Source organism: Temnothorax nylanderi, unplaced genomic scaffold (genome assembly GCF_030848795.1).
Source record: "Temnothorax nylanderi isolate EJ_2023f unplaced genomic scaffold, tnyl_v1.0 TNYL_tig0286_pilon, whole genome shotgun sequence".
Lineage (NCBI taxonomy): Eukaryota > Metazoa > Arthropoda > Insecta > Hymenoptera > Formicidae > Temnothorax > Temnothorax nylanderi.
In genome coordinates, this window is record NW_027249348.1 from 170,075 (window position 1) to 194,033 (window position 23,959).

The 23,959-nt window shown below is 40.1% G+C and overlaps 1 protein-coding gene across 1 annotated transcript; it reads right to left on the reverse strand.

Annotated features, from left to right (window-relative positions):
* Window positions 1-9,148: 9,148 nt before the first annotated feature.
* On the reverse strand, window positions 9,149-18,797 carry LOC139780604 (uncharacterized). The gene is made up of 4 exons (XM_071719321.1): window positions 17,309-18,797; window positions 14,987-16,800; window positions 14,806-14,878; window positions 9,149-10,023 (listed from the first exon to the last, which is right to left on the reverse strand). Exons 1-4 carry the CDS (start codon window positions 18,795-18,797, stop codon window positions 9,149-9,151), a joined length of 4,251 nt encoding a protein of 1,416 aa, XP_071575422.1.
* Between the last annotated feature and the right edge of the window lie 5,162 nt (window positions 18,798-23,959).

Consider the following 23,959-nt stretch of genomic DNA (forward strand, 5'->3'; position numbering starts at 1 on the left):
CGGTGGTTTCTGAGATAATTCTCGATATACACGGCACACAGATCTGCTGTAATTCCCGGCGCGTTTCATTCGTCGCCACTCACGGCTTACCTCGCGCCTCTCGTCCCGCTTTCATCACCCCGCGTTCTCCTTCGGCTTGCGACATTACATTTTGTTTGTTTAAGGATGTGCAGTGGGCAGCCGTGTGCAGTCGAGGTGACGAGCGCTCTCCAAAGGTGGAGAGTTAATTTCGTCTGGCTCGGGAATCACTTGGGAGCGGGCGATACGATTAAAGGTTCTCGCGTGCTACGGATGGGCGTTATACTCTGAATAATGCGTAAGGGAGAGGGGGGCAAAGACCCAATCAGCAGACAATGTTTTTTAAATGTGTTTTTAATATTTATTTTTTATTAATTATACATTTATACACTCCATTGTAAAAATAATATTTATTTAATGTTTATTAAATATTTATTTCACATTGATTATTTATTTGAAGTAATGATTTAGAAAAACTATTTATTAAACGTTTATTTAACGTTTATTTAATATTTCTTTTACATTAATAATTTATTTGCAATAATGATTTAAAAAAACATTTATTTAACATTTATTCGATATTAATTTAATATTTATTTTACATTACTTATTTTTTTAATATTTTATTTAATGATAATGATTCCCTTCTCGGGATACATGGTTTAACTTTTCCTTATTTCTATACATATTTACAAAGGATATCTCTACATTTCTCCGTGTTTTCTTCATTCTTCATCCTGCTTATCTTTCTTTCGTTCTCTCTGTAATTCTCTCTCACTCCTCATTCTGATGATTTTCAACATCCATTCCACTCCTTTTCCCCCTTCTGACATTATTACTGCTTCCGGTAATCCCATTGCCTTGGTTTCTATGCATTCCGTCAGAATATGGTTCCAGGTTTCCTCTTTCTCTCCACACAATCTACATTCTCTCTTACTGTCCTCCTCCCAGTATTTATTTCCTCTCCATTCGTTGCAACATCTGAATCTGGCTAGAGTCTTCAGTCGTTTTCCTTTTCCTTTCTGTCCCAAGTATTTCGCTCTTCCTACTCCTTTCCACCTTTTGTATTCTTTCGCTAAAACTGACTTTTCTATTTTATTTCTTCTTTCTTCCAGCTGCTTTTCTTTGTACTTTTCGATCCATTCTTCTACTGTATTTATTCCTTTGTTTTCCTTAGCTTCTCTTTCCCAATGGCTCGTTCCTCCTACTTCATACAGTTCTTTCATTGTTTTGTCCCAGTTTGTACTTTCCCATTCTATCTTATCCATTTCTCTTCTGCACTCTTTTAGTATCATGTTTTCTGACTCGTTCTTTATTCTGTCTTGATACCTTATCGCTCTCCCTCCTGTTTCTAGGCTTATCTTCTCTATTCCTCTCTGACTATGTATCCTGGAGTACACCTGTCCAATCCTAGGATCCATCTTATGTACCTTTCCTGTAACGCTTCGACTTATTTCCATTCTCTCCATCCCCATACTTCTACTTCATACAACATGATGCTTTTCACCATAACATTGAACATCATAATTCTTCTGTCAAAGTCTCCTCCAAATTTCCTCTCTCCTATTCCCCATATCTGTGCCATGGCTGCTGCCGCTCTTTTTACTACGTCCTTTATATGTGCATCGTCCTTGTTATTCTTCTTAAACGTGAAACCTAGATATTTAAATTCTCTTACTTCTTCTAATTCTTTGTTCTTCCATTTCCATTTTCTTTCTTTGCTTCTTTCCTTTTTGCAGAAAACTAGTATCTTAGACTTACCCGCATTTAGGGTGAGTCTCTTTCCTTCGAGATATTTTTCCAGGCTTTTCAACATTTTTTTTATATCCTCCTCAGACTCCGCCAACATTGCCAGGTCGTCTGCATATGCAAGTGTAAATATTTTTATTCTGCCGATTACAACTCCTCCGACTTGTCTTTTCTTCAAGAATTCCTCCACATCTGCCAAATATATTATAAAGAGTAAAGGGCTTAGGGGGCAGCCTTGTCTTAGTCCCCTCTCTGTCCATCTTTCTGTTACTTTGTCTCCTGATATCACTCTAGTCGTAGTCTCTTTATATATATATTTCTTTTGTTCTTTCTATTAGTCTTTCATTAATACCTTGTTTTTTCATATTCTTCCATAGCAATTCTCTATCTACCTTGTCAAAGGCCGCCTTTACATCTGCAAAAAATATCATATAGCTTTCCCTTCTTTTTTGCTAACACCTTCTCTGCTTTTACATTACTTATTCATTTGCAATAATAATTTAAAAAAAACATTTATTTAATATTTATTCGACATTAATTTAATAATTATTTTACATTACTCATTTATTTGCAATAATGATTTGAAAAAACATTTATTCGACATTAATTTAATATTTATTTTACATTACTTATTCACTTGCAATAATAATTTGAAAAAACATTTACTTAATATTTATTCGACATTAATTTAATATTTATTTTACATTACTTATTGTTACGAAAGCACAGCAGGCGCCGCCTGTTGTGCCGACACTCGTCAAACGCTAGGTGGCTGCACCTATATATATTTTTGCTTTGCCGAAAGCCACCTACTTTCTTTCTTACAGACTTTTCTCTCTCACTCGCTCAAGTCACGACACGTGTATATTTCCTTTGAGTAATAAAGCTCTTTTCTTTCTTATAACTAAATTAAGTTCAACGTTGCAGTTTAGTTAAACTCCTTCATCACCTCCTCGAACTCTGCGGGCAAGTGATATTTGTCACAGGTTATGGGCCCAGCACGCTTCCACTGCGCAAGAAAATAGACTGTTACCTAGCCCGGCGTAACGAGGTTACGTTCACGTGAAGGGCGCGTGGAAGCGTAAGAGTGTGCACGAGGCGTGTTATAGTGAATAGTCAGTCATCCGGAAAAGTCAGCGAGTGAAAAGCCGAGATGGATACCGATCGAAGCCCGATTTCGAAATTCGACGGTAGCAACTGGCAACGGTGGAAATTTCAGGTCACCGCGGTGCTGAAAGCCAAGGATGTTTTCGAGCACGTCGAACAGGACATCAGAGAGCCGGAAATACGTACGAAGGAGTGGTTCGAATGGTCGTTGAAAAGGAACAAAGCCATGGCCATCCTCTCAAGTACAATCGCCGATGATCAGCTGGATCATGTAATCACCTGCACAAATCCATCGGAAGTATGGGCGACGTTGCACTCGATCAACGAGCAGGCGTCGAATGCGTGCAAATCAGGGCTGCTCCACGAGTTCTTCACGTACTCGTACCAGGAGGGAGACAGCATGGCGCAACATGTGGCTAAGGTGAAGAATATTGCGGCGAAGTTGCAAGCTGTGAAGGAGAAGCAGAGTGAAGCTGCGATGGTCAGTAGAATCATCTCGACGCTGCCTGGGCGGTACGGTGCGTTCGTGTCGGCATGGAAGATGCAGAAGGAAGCGGACAGGACACTTGTGAATTTAACAGCGAGGCTAAGCGAGGAGGAGATGACTCACGTACAGCGCGAGAAGACGGAGGCGTTTTCGGCGAGCAAGGCGCGATCGGGCAAGAAGAAGGAAGGCAGTCGCGGTCGACCGGCGGGTGAAAGCCGGGGGAAGTGCTTCGGTTGCGGAAGTACAGAACATTTCAAGCGTGACTGTCCGAAAGTCAAGAAAGGTAAAGGACAAGCTCAAAAGAAGGAAAAACAAAGTCAGGCAAACAGTCAAACGAAGGATGAGACGGACGCGTCTGCATGGTCGGCGGAAATCGGTGCGGAGGCAATGATGTCAAGTGCCAGGGACAGCTGGATCATCGATTGCGGAGCGACACATCACATGACACCTCGTCAGGACTGGTTTGAGACGATGGAACCATATAGTGCAAAAATCAGGGTGGCCAATGGGAGCTTTGCGGTGGCCAAGGGTCGCGGCAATGTACGGCTGGAGCTGTTGTACAAGGGTAAGCGGACGAAGAAAGTACTTTCTGACGTATTGTGGGTACCAGAGTTGCCCAAATCGTTATTTAGTAGCGGAGCTGCAGCCGACCGCGGCTGCGAAACTTTCTCGAAGGGAAATCGAATGACTCTGGGCAGCAACGGCAGGGTCATCGGTGAAGCTTTCCGGAAGAAAGGCAGTTTGTATCAGCTCAACGCGCAGGTGGTGAAACCCGAGTACACGGCATACGCTTGCGAGACACCCGCGAATGGTGAAAAGGCAAGCTCGGAGCTAATGTTGGCCCATCAGAGGCTAAGCCATGCCTTACTCACAAAGATGCGTAAGATGGTGGAAGTTGGTCTGCTCAACCTGAAAATACCGGCTAAATCGAAGCTGTTCTGTGAGGCATGCATGTATGGTAAATTGACAAGAGCGACGTTCAAAAGATTAGAAGATAGACGCAGTTACTTGCCCGGCGAGCTCATTTATTCGGATGTAAGTGGCCCACATGAGAAGTCCGTTGGTGAAGCTAAGTGGTACGTCCTGTTCAAAGACGAGGCAACCGGGTACAGGTTCGTATACTTCATGTATCAGAAAAATGAAGTGTTGCAAAAGTTTAAACAGGTTGCAGCCATTGCGAAGGCAAAATTCGGCAGACCGGTGAAGTACCTGCGCTCCGACAGAGGGACCGAGTACGTCAATGAGCAGTTTGCAACGTACATGCGGGAGAACGGGATCGAGGCTCAGCTCACTGGCCGACATTCTCCAGAGCAAAACGGAAGAAGCGAGCGCGACAACCGGACGATTGTTGAGGCAGCAAGGGCTGGATTGCATGCCCTCGGACTTCCGAAACGGCTGTGGTCGTGCGCCGTAGACTGCGCTGTTTACACACTGAATAGGACACCGTCGGAAGGAAAAGATACTACACCATTCGAGAAGTGGACAGGAAGCCAGCCAAAGATTGATCACCTCCGGACATTTGGGTGTGATGCGTATGAGCAAGTGCCTGCTCAACACCGGAACAAATGGGAGGCGAAGGCAGCAAAACGGGTGTTCATTGGCTACGAAGGTGAGGGGCCCAACTACAAGCTATACAACCCGACATCAAGGAAGATCACCGTCTCAAGGAACGTAAAATTTAACGAGACTGAATCAACGGCAATCGGTGGTGGCGAGAGGCACGGATGGCCTCTGATCATCGAGGAAGATGTCGTTCCGTCGGAAGAAGAAATTCAACCGCAGCAGACTGCACAAGGACCAAATCTGCGTGACCGGTCAGCGCTGCGGCCGCCGGAAAGGCTTCAGGTTCAACTCGTGGAGGCTGAAGAGCACATGGCAATGCTCTGTGAACTAGAAGAGCCGGCAACATATGAGGAAGCAATGTCGGGAAATGCTGCCAAGGAATGGCAGACGGCCGTGAAGAGAGAATTGGACGCTCTGGCCGAGAACAACACTTGGAAAGTATGCAAACTGCCACCAGGACGGAAGGCGATCAAGGCTAAGTGGGTATTCAAAGTTAAGCGCGATAAAGATGGCGATCTAGTCAAATATAAGGCCAGGTTAGTCGCTAAAGGCTTTCCACAACGAAAAGAAATCGACTACCGCGAGACATTTGCGCCGGTTGCGCGATACGAATCGATTCGGGTACTGCTGGCCGTCGCCACTTCCAAGAATTATGAACTGGGACAGTTCGACGTAACAACAGCGTTCCTATATGGTGAACTAGACGAAGAACTTTATATGGAACTGCCGGAAGGATACAATGCAGGTCAGGACAAGTACTGCCGGCTGCTAAAATCTTTGTACGGTTTAAAATAGTCGCCCCGGCAGTGGAATAAAAAATTCAAAGAGTTCCTGGACAAGTATAACTTTGTGGCAAGTTCGGCGGACCCGTGCATTTACCGAGGGGAAGTCAACGGAGAAGAAGTTCTGCTTGTGTTGTACGTCGACGATGGGCTTCTGGTTGCCAAGTCAAAAAGAGCAATCGAGACAGTCTTGGAGAATCTGAAAAAGGATTTTAAGGTGACAGTCGGAGAGGCAAATTACTATGTTGGTCTGGAAATCTTCAGGAAGCGAGAGACGAAGAAAATCTTTATCTGTCAACGCGGGTATCTGAAGAAAGTCATTGAGAAGTTTGGCATGATGGACTGCAAGGAAAGTTCGGTGCCAGCTGAGGCCTGCTCAGGACTGAGCAGTAAGATGAGTCCAGACAACAAGGAAGAGCAAGAAGAAATGTCGGCGGTGCCGTATCGACAAGCGGTGGGCTCACTAATGTTTGCAGCGGTGGTGAGTCGGCCCGACATAGCATATGCGGTGGCCAATGTGAGCCGTTTCCTAGACAAGCCCGGCAAGGAACATTGGCTGGCCGTGAAGAAAATTTTACGGTATGTAAAAAGAACCATGAACTTTGGTCTACTGTACAAGGCAGGTAACGACAGCCTACAAGGATATACAGACTCAGATTATGCTGGTTGTGTGGACACTCGAAGGTCAACGAGTGGATTCATATTCATCAAGGCAGGAGCTGTTATATCGTGGATGTCACAGCGACAGCGAATCGTGGCATTGAGCACGACAGAAGCAGAGTACGTTGCAGCAGCTGAAGGAGCCAAAGAGGCAATTTGGTTGAAGAAACTCCTGAATTCAATGGGAGATCGCATCGGCTGTGTCGAGTTAAAAATCGACAACCAGGGTGCAATAAAGCTAGTCCAGAACCCTGAATACCACAAACGCACGAAACATATAGACGTGCGTTTCCACTTCATCCGTGACAAAGTAGAAGAAGGGACAGTTGCAGTTGACTATGTGAAGTCGGAGGAGCAATTAGCGAATATACTGACTAAGGGCCTAAGGAAGGATGTGTTCAACCGACTACGAGAAGGCATCGGGATGATTAGTGGAGCTGGATGAGTTCGCGATTGATTCGTAACACTCATGTAATGGGAGTGTTACGAAAGCACAGCAGGCGCCGCCTGTTGTGCCGACACTCGTCAAACGCTAGGTGGCTGCACATATATATATTTTTGCTTTGCCGAAAGCCACCTACTTTCTTTCTTACAGACTTTTCTCTCTCACTCGCTCAAGTCACGACACGTGTATATTTCCTTTGAGTAATAAAGCTCTTTTCTTTCTTATAACTAAATTAAGTTCAACGTTGCAGTTTAGTTAAACTCCTTCATCACCTCCTCGAACTCTGCGGGCAAGTGATATTTGTCACACTTATTCATTTGCAATAATAATTTTAAAAAACATTTATTTAATATTTATTCGACATTAATTTAATAATTATTTTACATCACTCATTTATTTGCAATAATGATTTGAAAAAACATTAATTTAATATTTATTCGACATTAATTTAATATTTATTTTACATTACTTATTCACTTGCAATAATAACACAGGCACACAAAAAAAAAGTGTCTTGGCCGAGACACTACACTAGTGTATTCCCATGTACTTTTTCCCGCTGAATCCGAATCCGAAGTCAGAATTGTCAGATTGGCTAAAATTTATGAGATAACCACAAAAAAATGCTCAAAAACACGAATTAAAGAGAAAAAAATTGTTTTTTTTGTGGTTATCTCATAAATTTTAGCCAATCTGACAGTTCTGACTTCGGATTCGGATTCAGCGGGAAAAAGTACATGGGAATACACTAGTGTAGTGTCTCGGCCAAGACACTTTTTTTTGTGTGCCTGTGCCACCAGGCACACACAAAAAAAAAGTGTCTTGGCCGAGACACTACACTAGTGTATTCCCATGTACTTTTTTCCGCTGAATCCGAATCCGAAGTCAGAACTGTCAGATTGGCTAAAATTTATGAGATAACCACAAAAAAAACAATTTTTTTCTCTTTAATTCGTGTTTTTGAGCATTTTTTTGTGGTTATCTCATAAATTTTAGCCAATCTGACAATTCTGACTTCGGATTCGGATTCAGCGGGAAAAAGTACATGGGAATACACTAGTGTAGTGTCTCGGCCAAAACACTTTTTTTTTTGTGTGCCTGTGTAATTTGAAAAAACATTTACTTAATATTTATTCGACATTAATTTAATATTTATTTTATATTGCTCATTTATTTGCAATAATGATTTGAAAAAACATTTATTTAATATTTATTCGACATTATTTTAATTTTTCGAGTGGGTGTCGGCCACCCAAACAAAAATTCAGGCCCGATATTTTTAAGATAGGCTTTAATAAATCAATGCCCCTCCACCTAGGATCCCTATGTTTGAGTCCTTCTCTCGAAGATGCGTACAGAAAGGCTTTAAGCCATGTCAGTTATGTTTGGTAAACATTTGAAAATTATTATAGGTTAAATTGTGACCACCCGAGGTGTGATCTCGATCGGTGTATATTTCTTATTGCAACCAAAAATTACAACATTTTTGTTCATCTAACATATTTCGGGTTCTGCATATTTTATTTGAACAACACCCTTTTAAGATGTTTCATGAATTTTTACGTGTACATAATTAAATTGGAGATATGAGACTGAATCCATCTGGGTGTCGACTAACCAGTGTGGTCGAGGCGTATTAAAAAAAGAGATGTGGCCTTGGGAGGGTTAATATTTATTTTACATTAATTATTTATTTGCAATAATGAATTGAAAAAACATTTATTTAACATCTATTCGACATTATTTTAATATTTATTTTACATTAACTGTTTATTTGGCATAATGATTTAAAAAAACATTTATTTAACATTTATTCGACATTATTTTAATATTTATTTTACATTAATTATTTATTTACTGTAATAATTTGAAAAAAACATTTATGTAACGATTATTCGACATTAATTTAATATTCATTTTACATTAATTACACAGGCACACAAAATAAAAAAAGTGGTCTGTACTTTTGACCAGACCCACCTATCTTTATGTATTTTGACGCGCTGAATCCGAATCTGAAGTCCGTTTAGCCCAAACACCCTCAAAATTTCGAGTAAATCGCAAAAAATAGCTAAAAATAGCCAAAAATCACGTTAACCAGTGCGAGAAAATTCGGAAAAATTTTTCCTGACCCAGATCAAGTGTGTTTCTTTTGTATTTTAATGCGCTGATTCCGAATCTGAAGTCTGTTGAGCTCCATTACTAAAAAATTTGGCAAAATCACAAATAAAAAAAAATTGAAATTCGTGAATAGTAAAAAATCCATTAAGGAAATGTCATGGATATGAATTACTTCAGAACAAATTGTACGGAATCAGGTTTACTTTGATGTTCTTCTTATACTGTTCTTCTATTGTAACGAACTCTTTTCTCTTCGAATGACCTATGCAGTGGGTTTCTCTTTCTCTTCTTCCCATTCTGATTCGTTTCTCTCTTTAGTGTCCAACAGTAATCTGCCATCATGTTGATATCCCATCTTCCTTGGTATCGAAATTCCATTTCACGTATATCTTGATGGAATCGTTCTCCTTGTTCTTCACTGTAGTCTCCAAGGTTTTCAGGAAAGTAGTTAAGATGAGAATGTAGGAAGTGCAATTTGAGATTCATCAAGCAACCTAACTTTTTAAAATTTTTCAACAACTCTTCAACCAAATTCTGGTAATCCTCACTCTTCTCATTTCCTAAAAAGTTCTGAGATACATTCCTGAAACTTTGCCACGCTGCTTTTTCAGTGTCATTCATCTGTGTAATGAAATTTTCGTCTCGAAAAAGAGTTCGAATTTGAGGACCATCAAAGATACCCTCTTTCAATTTCGCATCACTTATCGCGGGAAACTTCTTTCCTAAGTATTGAAAACAGTCACCATCTTTATTCAAAGCTTTGACAAACTGCTTCATGAGACCAAGCTTGATATGAAGAGGTGGTAGCAGAATTTTCGAAGGATCAATCAATGGTCTGCGTATGATGTTCCTTGATCCTGGATGAAACTCCGTTCTCTTTGGCCATTCTTTCTGAATATAGTTATTTACCCTGTTCCTACTATCCCATAAACACAAGAAGCAGGGATTTTTTGTGAACCCTGATTGTTGGCCTAGGATCATAGTTAAAATTTTCAGATCACCGCAAACTTTCGATTGATGTTCCAAATACTTTATTTTCTCCAATACTATCTGCAAATTCTCGTAAGTCTCTTTGAGCTTCGTTGAGTGAGCTATTGGAATAGATGCATATGTATTTTACGAGGCGAATTCAAATCTGAAGTCTGTTGAGCTCCATTACTAAAAAATTTGGCCAAATCACAAATTAACGGAGTTTCATCCAGGATCAAGGAACATCATACGCAGACCATTGATTGATCCTTCGAAAATTCTGCTACCACCTCTTCATATCAAGCTTGGTCTCATGAAGCAGTTTGTCAAAGCTTTGAATAAAGATGGTGACTGTTTTCAATACTTAGGAAAGAAGTTTCCCGCGATAAGTGATGCGAAATTGAAAGAGGGTATCTTTGATGGTCCTCAAATTCGAACTCTTTTTCGAGACGAAAATTTCATTACACAGATGAATGACACTGAAAAAGCAGCGTGGCAAAGTTTCAGGAATATATCTCAGAACTTTTTAGGAAATGAGAAGAGTGAGGATTACCAGAATTTGGTTGAAGAGTTGTTGAAAAATTTTAAAAAGTTAGGTTGCTTGATGAATCTCAAATTGCACTTCCTACATTCTCATCTTAACTACTTTCCTGAAAACCTTGGAGACTACAGTGAAGAACAAGGAGAACGATTCCATCAAGATATACGTGAAATGGAATTTCGATACCAAGGAAGATGGGATATCAACATGATGGCAGATTACTGTTGGACACTAAAGAGAGAAACGAATAAGATTGGGAAGAAGAGAAAGAGAAACCCACTGCATAGGTCATTCGAAGAGAAAAGAGTTCGTTACAATAGAATAACAGTATAAGAAGAACATCAAAGTAAACCTGATTCCGTACAATTTGTTCTGAAGTAATTCATATCCATGACATTTCCTTAATGGATTTTTTACTATTCACGAATTTCAATTTTTTTTTATTTGTGATTTTGCCAAATTTTTTAGTAATGGAGCTCAACAGACTTCAGATTCGGAATCAGCGCATTAAAATACAAAAGAAACACACTTGATCTGGGTCAGAAAAAATTTTTCCGAATTTTCTCGCACTGGTTAACGTGATTTTTGGCTATTTTTAGCTATTTTTTGCGATTTACTCGAAATTTTGAGGGTGTTTGGGCTAAACGGACTTCAGATTCGGATTCAGCGCGTCAAAATACATAAAGATAAGTGGGTCTGGTCAAAAGTACAGACCATTTTTTTATTTTGTGTGCCTGTGTTATTCATTTGCAATAATGATTTGAAACATCGTTTATTTAACATTTATTCGACAGTAATGTAATATTTATTTTACATTAATTATTTATTTGCAATACTGATTTTGTTAAGAGGGATGTGGATATGCTGGGTTTCACTTGATAGAATTACGGAAGCACGAAAGCACGTCTTACTCGATCGCTGTATTTGTGCCATCTTGTTCTTTCGACAATTTTTGTTTTTTACATATAGTGCTGAAAGCACGCTCGCGTCGACACAGGCGGGATATTTGAACCAAAATGAAACTACCCGGGAAAAAATGATTAGATATAATCATATATAATTATATCTGGTATATATAATTATATATAATTATATATGTTTTTATATGGGGTCATATCTAATTATACATGGCCACATGTGCAATCAGTGGTCCCATATACAACCAGATATAGCACCATATCTAATCGTATATAAATGTATGTGAAGCCAGATAAAATGATATATGAGTAGTGCACCCTACATATAACTAGATATAGCATTATATACAACTATATATGCAGTCATATATAGCCAGATATATTAATGTGACTAATTTGGCGCTATATACAACCAGATATAGCACCATATCTAATCGTATATAAATGTATGTGAAGCCAGATATAATGATATATAATGATATATGAGTAGTGCACCCTACATATAACTAGATATAGCATTATATACAACTATATATGAAGTCATATATAGCCAGATATATTAATGTGACTAATCTTGTCCTATGTACAACCAGATATAGCACTATATCTGTATAGATATAGATTCGCAAGTCATCATATATGCTGCAGATATTTAATCCTAAATTTAAAAATTTATTTGAATCGTTTTTATATATATTATAGATATTAAATTCAAAAATTCGTTACATAATATTATATAATTCAGTATTATAAAATAATATTGCAGGTCATGTGTGCGTATGGAACTTGCCCGGGAAAAAAAAATTATATATAATTATATATAAATATATATGATTATATATAATGCAATTATATATGAATTTTGTCTCTATATGATTATATATAATTATATATAATCATATATAATCATATATGACCATATATAGTCAATATATATTGGAAAAGAACTGTTAACTTCGATAATAAAGCATTGATAAATTAAGATGTATATTTTTTCAAAGGCTATAGAATCAAAAGTAAAATAATTTATTCCATATATTACAACTTGGCACTGCTTGACATGAGACAGTGCCGTGTCTCTTGATACCGTTTTTATACCACTGTCCGTCAAATTTTAAATACGAGAAACGAATCCTATCGAATATATATATTATATAAAAAGTTTCACATACATTTTGACATGATTATATATAAGTTCATATAATTTATATATAAAGTATATATATAAGAATTAAGCATTTATCCATGTAGATTATATATGATTATATATAACCATATATAAACTTAAATTCGGATTATCCGATAGATGGCATCCGATAGGATTTATTTCTCGTATTTAAAATTTGACAAACAATGGTATAAGAATGATATCAAGAGACACGGCAGTATCTCACGCCAAGCAGCGCCAAGTTATATGTAAATCATTTCACTTTTGATTCTAGCTTTTGAAAAAATATACACTAAATTTATCAATGCTTTATTCCTTAATCGAAGTTAACAAAATTCTTTTTTAATATATATAAAATATTTATTATGTTAGATATAATCACATCTGATTATATATAAAATCGACATTAGATATAATTAGATATAAAAAATGGCCCGATATAATTGTATATAATTACATATAACCACATACAATTATATATAACCATATATGGTTATATAATTATATGTGGTTATATATAATTATATACAATTATATACAATTATATCGGGCCATTTTTTATATCTAATTATATCTAATGTCGATTTTATATAATCATATGTGATTATATCTAATCATTTTTTCTCGGGTAAATAAAACTAAAACCAAACAGATTTGAAAAAACGTTTATTAAACATTTATTCGACATTAATTTAATATTTATTTTACATTACTTGTTTATTTGCACTAATGATTTGAAAAAACATTTATTTAACATTTATTTAACATTATTTTAATATTTATTTTACATTAATTATTTATTTGCTTTATCGTTTCATTCAGATGGCGCGACGCGTGAGTCGCCACTCTCAAAGCGCCCCCACCTCCTTCCTCGCTCTCGTTCGGTGTCATGGCCGCGCTTGCTGTGTTTCTTCGGACGAGACGAGTACGTTTTCCTTTTTTTCGTAACTGATGCTCACGTATTCTGGAGACCAACCGAGCGAGATTCGACTTCCCAGGGAGAGCTCACCGCCAGGAAAAGGAGAGCTGCGACAGCTCGCGTCCGAGAGGGAAGATTGAGGCGAGGAGTCCGGTCCAGCGAGCAGGGCCCTTCCAATATTCTCATTTGGGACGCCATATTGGAAGATCGACATTGATCGTAGTAGTACAAGGGGCTCTGCATGGTTAATTCTCGTCTTGAGATCTTGGAATTGCTCTCATTCTTGTAGCTCTGGTTTATATTCTAGCCCTAGAATTGATCTCGTAGACAAATGCAGAGGCCCCCCTCTCTTTTCTTTTCTTTTTTTTTCTTACTTTGATTTTAATCAGTAATCCAGACTCCTTAATTCCGTCCTGTAAGATCTGGTTTTATTTCAGTTTGTTTTCTATTCTATCTGCAGGACAGATTACTGATTTGTTTTGTTTGATTGCATTTCAACTAATGTAAAAAACCTTTATTTATTATTAATTTTTGTCACGTCAACATATTTTCCTTTTGTTTTTGTAAATATACTTACATATACTAAAGACGAAATTTGAATTCAAAAGAACTCTCTTTCTTTCGCTCACCTACCTAAGAGTTTTAGACAAACCTGCTGTGTTTGCCATTACGTTTCTAAACAAATTTTAATAAAGTACTTTGTTGTTTTAAAGCCTATCAATGAGCACACAATTAAGTTTATGAATAAAAAATGTTTCTTAACGTTTATAAAACATTTATTTTAGACTAGCTGGTTACCCGGGTTTCGCCCCGGAGAACATGTGTAATAAGTGCTTTGCCCTTGTAGACATATGTAATAAGACATGCAAATAGGTGATTTTCTATTTTTACATTTAACACCAATAGATTTCCGCATCACCCTTGAGGTACTATTGTAAATGCGTTTTTTTTATAGTGGTTTCCCCAATAGGCCTATTCCACTTTAAAGAAAAATAACTTAATCTTTCTTACACACATGTTGTCCTCCAAATTTGGTGTCTCTAACAGACATGATGTTTTTCACAGACATGTTTTTGGCTCTCTTTTTGCTCTACGCGAGGTTTCTGTCCTCGCTTAGCTTGCGGGCCATCGCAATGCTTTGTTTTAATTAGACAGTCGGATTACTAGGGGAATCCGACTGTCTAATTAAAACAAAGCATGACACCTCTTGCTGAAAACTCTTCAAGCCAAAAGGATCGATAGGCCATGCTTTCGCAGTCTCTATGCGTACTGAACATCGAAATCAAGCCAGCTTTTGCTCTCTTGCTCTACGCGAGGTTTCTGTCCTCGCTGAGCTAGCCTTAACTTAATCTCTCTTACACACATGTTGTCCTCCAAATTTGGTGTCTCTAACAGACATGATGTCTTTCACAGACATGTTATTGGTTCTCTTCTAAACATCATATTTTTTACCGTCTTAGACAAACATAATTTCTTTTAAAAAATTTTCGCAAAAAATATCTACGACCTTTTTTTTCTATTTAAGGACCTCTTTGTATACCACATTGGTGGTTCTCCCCTCAGGTGCTAATATCACCAGGCTACTTGGTGAGCTCACCCTCGAGCAGGCCACATAGAACTGCCCATGTGAGAAACAATCCTCACTTAAATCAATTCCTGCTACTTTCAGCGACTGCCCCTGGGACTTGTTGATAGTCATAGCAAAACAGACTTTGAGAGGAAACTGCAGCCTCTTGAACTCAAAAAGATACTCTGATGATATGAGTGGTATGCGTGGTATAAACACCGTTTCTCCCCGAGCACAGCCGGTAAATACTGTGGCCTCGATGACATTTTTATGTAAGGCCTTTACTCGCAGCCTTGTTCCATTGCAAAGTTTTGGCGGATTCAGATTTCTCAACAACATCACTGGTGCCCCCACTTTAAGGAAAAGCTTATGGGCCGGTAAGCCAGGAGGATTCATGGTGTTAAGGAACTCCACGGGATAGTTGACCGCGTCATCCGTTTGTACCACCGAGTCTACAGACCTGTACTTCATTTCTTCCCCCTCGAATGAATTAAGTAGAATGTCATTAATGACGCCAGCTTTATCGTTCTTAGGGGTCAGAATGGCACGCTCACACAGCCAGTCCATAGATTTCTCTTTAATATCGGCGATATCAGGGTATATCTTAATAATAAGGCTTTCTAGAGTTGTTACTACTAAACCTAGACCTACAGGAATAATCACCTTTCCCTCAGACTCGGGATACTCTCCATCCCCTATTTTTATTAGAAATTTGGAAAATTGCCCTGCGAAAACATCTCCTCTCAAGTATACCCTCATGTTCTTTGTGATAAAGATTTTCCTGATAAGGCACCATAGATGTGATTTCTTGACACACGCCTTAACCTCGTCAGCTCGAGTTCTCCTTGGCACTATTGGCAAAGTCTGTCTAAAATCTCCAGCCAGCAGCACGGTCACTCCCCCCATCACTCCATCGTTGCCCCTAATATCTTTGAGGGTTGTGCTCAGTGCCTCAAAACCCCCCTTATGTGCCATGGTGCTTTCATCCCAAACAATGAGCTTACAATCCCGTAGTATTTGAGCCATGTTACTTTGTTTTGAAATATTGCACAGGGGTGTTTCTGCATGAATGAGATTCAGAGGCAGCTTAAAAGCAGCGTGAGCGGTCCTGCCTCCCTCCAACAACGTAGCAGCGATACCTGATGATGCGACAGCCAATGTAATTCCACGATCACTCCTTACCCTCGCCAGAAGTAAGTTGATGAGGAAGGTCTTCCCAGTACCACCAGGAGCATCCAGGAAAAATACCTGACCAGCACCTGACTCAACGCTACTAAGAACCTGCCGATAGACAGCGAGCTGCTCATCTGTCAATAAACTTTCGTTATTCGACACCACTTCTGCCAAGGCATTTACGTCGTAATTGGTCTCCCTCAAATAGTCTCGGTTCCCCAATACTCCTCCAGACCTTTTTGGGTGAGGCAAGCCATACTGTTGCAACTCCTGTCCTCCCAAAGCCACCACTGCCACTGCGTTCTCAATCAACACCAGACATCTATTGTACACCTCATCCATCACCTGTTGCGCACTGCCTTGCAACTCTCTCTCCACCTGCCGCGTAATATCCTCTGAGAAGCTGTCTTTATATTTTTCCCAAAGACTCAGAGGTTCTGAAAGTTGGCAGAATGCCAACATCACTATAAAAAGCTCCCTCAGCTTTAAAGGGGAATCACATAATGCAGCTTCCTCCAAAGTATTGTTCCATTGCTTGTCATCCTCCAGCAAATCTAATGCCTTGCATGTAGACTGGAATGTGGGACAGAAGACACCATTCGCAGTCTTCAAATCTAAAAAAGACGTTGGACCTCGAATCTCATGTAGCAACAAACGAAGATAATAACACTCGGTGTTGTTTGGATGAATAGTGTACACTCTTCCCAACGCGTGGTCCTTTTTTATTCCTGGCCAACCATCAACATTTTTCCCCCGCTTTCTTCTCACAAACTTGTTATTTTTCCACACAAAGTATGAAGGAACCTCAGAGTACAGAAGGGTTTTTGCAAAATCGTCAGTTTTGCAAAGCTCAAAAAAGCCAAGAGTGTTGTCTGAGGTGGGTTATTGAGCCTCTCAGCCAAGTTCTTAGAGTTGAAATACACACGCTGACCATTTTCAAGGTGAACAGCGAGATGGGAGACAGTGGGGTACCTCTCATGAGTAGGAAACGCTAAGATTCTCCAAATCGCCTCTGAGCTGCTGATGTATCGCCCACTCTCGTACAACTTTACCTCATCCTTCTCACTCTCCAGAACAAAAACCGCCTGGTCACTTCCCTTGTTCACGTATTTGCAAATGTACTTGATGGACTTAACAAACAGACTTTTCCAAACAGACTACCCTTATTCAAGAGTGCCATCATCTTCTTCACCTTAAGATGAAATACCCTAGCTATAATGTCGTGACGATCGTGAGATTTTTGCCCAGGCAATAGTGCATTTGTTATATCCTTCCACTTTGGGTTACATGTAAAAGTGATGAACAGATCAGGACGGCCATGATAGCGGACGTATGTCATAGCGTCTTGAGTCCGCTCATGCATGTAGCGAGGTCCTCCAGTGAAAGATGACGGAAGCACCACCATTTGACCCAGCTGAGCAACGTCAGCATCCTGCTTTCCCACGGCGTCCCTCAGGTGAATGTAGCTGTCTGCCCTCAGCTGCGCCTGGTTGTTCCTAATGTAGTTCAACCTTTCTGTCTCTATTTTGGCATACATGTCAACCAGAAATTGACTAAAAAGAGAACGGAAGTACACCAAGTGGTTGACTTCCCCTTCCCTGATCATAATTCGATATGAGTAGAAGCTCACTGCGGAAACTAAATTCTTAAGTGGCAACTTAGTCTGAGGGTCGCGCTGTGGAATGGTAATCGAGTATCCATCCTCGCCACGACAAAACAGGAGCGGGTACTGCAAGGCGTCGTACGACCGGTGAATCTCGCTGATGCGCCGCAGTTTGTTATCGTGGCTCTGCAGCACGATGTCTCGCCGATCGAATTGCTGACCAACAATCACCAGAGCTACCTCATTTGCTATTGGTGCATTGAAGCGACCTCTATGAGCGTCAGCGGGTTTTCTATCTGCATGGATGACGACTTCAAACTTTTGGCAAGTTGGAGATACCTTATCTAAAGTGGTCTTCAAGTCCTTTATATAGCTGTTGACGTCATGTAACATTCTTTGCAGTTCTTTAACTAATCCCTGTTTGACATCTGAAAAGTTGCTACATCTTAATCGCACTTCCCTTTCATCCTCGCCCACAAAATAAATTTGTAGAAATCGAGCTTCCTGTTCAGGTACTGGCAGCAGACTTCCTACCAAGTGATATACCTGCCCCTGAACTTTAAAGGTCGGTATAAAGCCGTCTTGTAGAACTTGCTTGCCCCCGAATGATGTCATACTAAAGTAGCCATTGTACTTTCTAATATGGTTCATAAAGTGGACGTGCTCTGGGTGGCTGCCCATTACCAAACTGTATAGAGGCTCAGGCAGAGGTTCGAAGGGTGAAAGTTGCACCCTTCCAGCGCTGCAGCACATGCCGGGAGTCTCCTCCTCCCACTTGAAAGCATTGCAGTACTGGCACTTGTGGCTCATGGTTCCCAAAGCTATAGTGCTGTCTGCCTCATAAGCCACATCAGGATCATATGCCATGCCTGAGTGGGCTTTGACCGTCCACGGAAGTACTCGCCTTTCTACTCTTTTTCCAGGATTAGTTTGTTCATATCGAGACTCTGCCACTCTGTGCACCTCAGAGTTATTTTGTTGGTACCTAGCCACCGCTGCTCTGTGCATCTCGGGATTATTTTTTGGTACCTAGCCACCGCTGCTCTGTGCATCTCGGGATTATTTTTTTGGTACCTAACCACCGCTGCTCTGTTCACCTCAGGGTTATTTTTTTAGTACCTAACCACCGCTGCTCTATTCACCTCGGGGTTATTTTTTTGGTACCTAGCCACCGCTGCTCTGTGCACCTCAAGGTTATTTTTTTGGTACCTAGCCACCGCTGCTCTGTGCACCTCAGGGTTATTCTGTGCATATTTTCTTGACGCATCTTTAAATTGCTTCCTCCTTTTCGCATTGGTGTATCTAGTCCGACGTTTTCCATGAGCCTTATTAGGAACAGAAAAAGGTGTTGGCTGTGAGAGGTGTAAGGTGGAATCAAGCTGAGAGAAGGACGATGTGTTGATCACTTCCTTAGGTTCACGTTGCTCGTACGCATCAAAATGTCCCTTAGAAATGTCCTGTATAAAACGTAGCCTCCTAACAGGGTGACCTTCCGCACCGAAACTCTCATAGAGCTCACCATTCCGGTAAACCTCAAAAACAAACCCAAACAGTTGCCCAGCCGCCACCAACTCGCATAAACCACCATAAGTAAAGGGTTTCGACATGTCAGCGAGATACTCATTAGAGCTAGTGTAATTGTTCTCCTCGCTGTCGTAGGACATAATGGAGAATTCCTCCCAGTTGTCCACCACATGACTCACGATTAGCTCACGCACATCCCTAGCCATTAGTTGAGTGTAATACATAAGATAGGAGAGGGCCCGGAACAGGCAGGCTCCATCCCCTATGATGGGGACAATAATGTGAGGTACCATCTCCCCATTAACATTCAAAAACTCGATTGCCATCCCGACTTAAAAAAAAGAGACAAAGCGCACTAAAGAGTAAAATAATTTTTTCTTAAATATACCTATGGATAAAAAAGAGAGACAAAGCGTACTAAAGAGTAAAACAATTTTTTCTTAAATATGCCTATGAACTACATTTGACGCCAGAAAAAAAGTCAATAAAGCAAAACCGATCCTATTGCCTCTCGTTCTTTATTACAAACTAATTAATTACCTGAATAACTGCAAACACGAAATAAACGTAAAAGATACTTTGTAGTATACACACTCCTTCTCTCTCTCTCTCTCTCTCTCTCTCTCTCTCTCTCTCTCTCTCTCTCTCTCTCTCTCTCTCTCTCTCTCTCTCTCTCTCTCTCTCTCTCTCTCTCTCTCTCTCTCTCTCTCTCTCTCTCTCTCTCTCTCTCTCTCTCTCTCTCTCTCTCTCTCTCTCTCTCTCTCTCTCTCTCTCTCTCTCTCTCTCTCTCTCTCTCTCTCTCTCTCTCTCTCTCTTTCTCTCTCTCTCTCTCTGATTTATCGCATTCTGCATATAAGTTCACCTTCATATCTGCGTGAGCTTTTTATTTCTCCCGATCCAACACTTAGGAGATCTGACCGTCTAACTGCTTCATCTGCTCAAACCTTCCATATTGCTACTCACAGAACAGTTGCTTATAGGAACTCCTTCCAACTTTCCTCCATATATTTTTGGCATTCTCTTCCCAGCACAATTACATCGGCATCCTCTCTGGCATCATTCAAGATCTTACTTCGTATGTTTCTGCTTTCGTCTGAATCTGAGTGACGTGTCTTTTGTTCATTTGCTCTTTTTTCTTGTGTACTTCTTATTCTATTCTTTTGTTAATTTAGTTTGAGAGGTATTATTCAATTAGTTCTAAGTTGCGTTAGTTTTAAGTGGCGTTAGTTTTAAGTGGCGTTAGTTGTAGGTTAGTTTGTAATTGCATATTGTTTGAGTGGGAGCATGTGCTTGCCTTTATAATTATTGATTGTATTCTTATCTTTGCCCTTTAGCCATTGCTTGGGCATAATAAAATTATCTCTCTCTCTCTCTCTCTCTCTCTCTCTCTCTCTCTCTCTCTCTCTCTCTCTCTCTCTCTCTCTCTCTCTCTCTCTCTCTCTCTCTCTCTCTCTCTCTCTCTCTCTCTCTCTCTCTCTCTCTCTCTCTCTCTCTCTCTCTCTCTCTCTCTCTCTCTCTCTCTTTCTCTCTCTTTCTCTGTCTCTCTCTCTCTCTCTCTCTCTCTCTCTCTTTCTGTCTCTCTATCTCTCTCTCTTTCTCTGTCTGTCTAAAAATAAAACAGATAACAATTATTAAAACATAATAATTACAGGAATTATTTATCTATATATCACGAATTAATCTATATATCAGCGTTTCACTGCTTTAAATAAAGCAGATAATAATTTATGATTTAATTAAATTAAATCTGAAAATATACATTATATTTATGAAAGCAAAAAATAGTTGTAACTGCAAACACGAAATAAACGTAAAAAATACTATGTAATATTCACACTCCTCCTCTCTCTCTCTCTCTCTCTCTCTCTCTCTCTCTCTCTCTCTCTCTCTCTCTCTCTCTCTCTCTCTCTTTTCTGATATCTTATCCATAGTGCCCAGCGAACCGCAATTTCATTTTTTCCAAATATCCTTTGACGACCTGCGCTCTGTAATAGCTTCACCTTCTTCTCTTTCTTTTGCTTCCGGCTCTGATAAGTTACCATTATTCGCCATCGCCTTGGCCCTGCCTCATATTGGTAATCTCCTGACCACCTTTTTCAATTGTTGTCTCAGCTCAGGCCATTTTCCATAACCTTGGAAACGTGCTATAGTACGTCCACTATCCAAAGTTAAGTCACCCATTTCTCCTTCAGACACAAGACCTATAGCCAACCTGTGTGAACTCTCTAAACTATTCGAAAAAATTATTCATCGTCAAATCGTTGACTTCATCAATTTGCATAACATCCTTGATGCTCGGCAGTCTGGATACCGTAAGGGTTATTCGACCCAGTCTGCCCTCTTACGACTAGCTCATGATATCAGGAGTGGTGTCGACGTAGGTGAGATACTGATACTTGTTCTCTTCGATTTCAGTAAAGCCTTTGACACTGTCTCTTATCCTTTGCTTTTGACCAAGCTCAGGAAATGGGGCTTTTCTGATCTCGCTATTAAACTAATTTTTTCGTACCTCACTGGTTGTCTCCAGGCTGTTGTAGATTTAGAAGGTGTTTTCTCTGAGTGGCTATTTGTCACTGCTGGTGTTCCGCAGGGATCCGTCTTGGGACCTCTCCTTTTTTCACTTTTCATTAACGATATCGGTGAGTTCTTAAGATTTACAGAGCACTTGATATTCGCCGATGACACTCAAATCTATCGCAGGTGTCTCTTTTCTCAATTAAATGCTGGGCTTCAACTTGTGGCGCACGATGTGAGTGCAGTCTTCGAATTTGCTGCTACAAATGGACTGACTCTCAATTTAAATAAATCCAAGGTCTTAATACTTGGCAGCAGAAATTATTCAAGCAAATCGATCTTAATGACCTTCCCCTCATTTCTGTTGATGGTGCTTCGATTCCTTATGTTACCGAAGCGCGTAACTTGGGTGTCATAATGAGGTCTGACCTCTCTTGGGCTAGTCATGTCTCCCATATTTCAAAGAGAGTGCACTTCACGCTATACAAGCTCAAGTTCCATAAGAACTCCTTTCACTTCAGCTACGGGTAAAACTTGTGACTGCTTTGATCTGGCCTCTGTTGGATTACTGTTCTCTTGTGTATAACGATGTCACTGATGAGCTCAACGGTAGATTGCAAACTCTTATCAACTGTGCAATTCGCTTTATATTCAATTTAAAACGCGACGAACACATCACGCCTTTTCGTCATCAATTGAGGTGGTTGTCCGTAAGAAACAGACGTCTGTACTTTCTGGGAATCGAAATGTACAAGATATCCCGCGGTATGTCTCCCAGTTACCTCTCCGAAATCTTCGCTAAGCCTGATTCCTCAATTAGATGTTCGTCGCGGTTTGCTCTTGAACATGCGTATCAAATTCCTATCCACAGGACTGAAACTTATCATAGGTCCTTCCATTTAGCTGGAATCTATCTATGGAACTCTCTTCCTACTGAGATCGTGTCCTCTTCAACCGTCACTGTATTTAAACGTAAGCTTTACAACCATCTCTTTTCTCTTGAGTCTAATTCCATGCATGCTTCTACCTCGGAGCCGTCAGGCGTTGGAACATGACACTAATATCAAATCTAGTCGCGTGCCAAATTACTTTAAGTCGCGTCATCTGATTGTCAATCTAGTCGCGTGCTAAACCATTTTTTGATTCTGGGTCATGTTATTGTAGTCTTACGATTCTGTTTCTTTTGTTTGCTATATTGCGTACTGTATATGTACATTTTTTATTTTTTTATTTTTGTTTTTTATTTTTATATTTTTCAACTATATTTGGTCGATCGGTAAACTAACATGGAATTCGTCATTAGTTTGTAAATTGCGCTGCGCCTTAGTTTTTAGTCCTTAGTTCTTAGTTTTATATATATTACTTGCGCTTTATCATATTCTAATTTCATTACATATTTGAGTTAGTTCTTAGTTTTACAGCGAATATTATTCAGATCGGCTTTAGACGAAACGTCGTCTGATTGAATAATCGCTAAGATATTTTTTGTTGTTGTTGTTTTTTTTAGAACATTTTATTCATTAAACATTTTTAGTCAAACAATTTCAGAACATTACAACATTTTCTTGATAAAATTTCTTGCTTTACAATATTCTTCCTCGTCGTCCTCGTCCTCGTCGTTGTTCTCGTCCTCCTCGTCGTTTAGTCTGCGTCGCTGCTTCCCTCTTATCTGCTCGTAAGAATTCAGAAGATTCCGTCTGCGTTGAGGAATCCTGTTTCTCCTGATGAACCGTCTGAGTCGAGGAATCCGGAAACTCCAGTCGAATCGTCTGTGTCCCTTCAGTGGTCCTTCTGATAGGCGACAGCGAAGGCGGAGAGATCAAGGATGGAAGAACCCATGGATTCTTTGGTGAAGATCCTTTTGAGTCCGGCGTCGACGTCCCAATCTCAAAAGGCCGTTTCCTCTTTGGCGTTGTTGATGCCACAGGAGTTGGGCGACTTGCGCCGAGAATTGGCGAAGAGCCGGAAGGGCGGCCGGCGCCGGAAATCGGCGTTAAGCCGAGGGACGAGCGACTAGCGCAGGGAGACGGAGAGCGACTAGCGCTAAGAGACGGCAAGGACTTTCCTATCGAGCGACTAGCGCTAGGAGTCGACGGAGCGACTCACAGTGGGAAATTCTGTGCTGTTTTTAG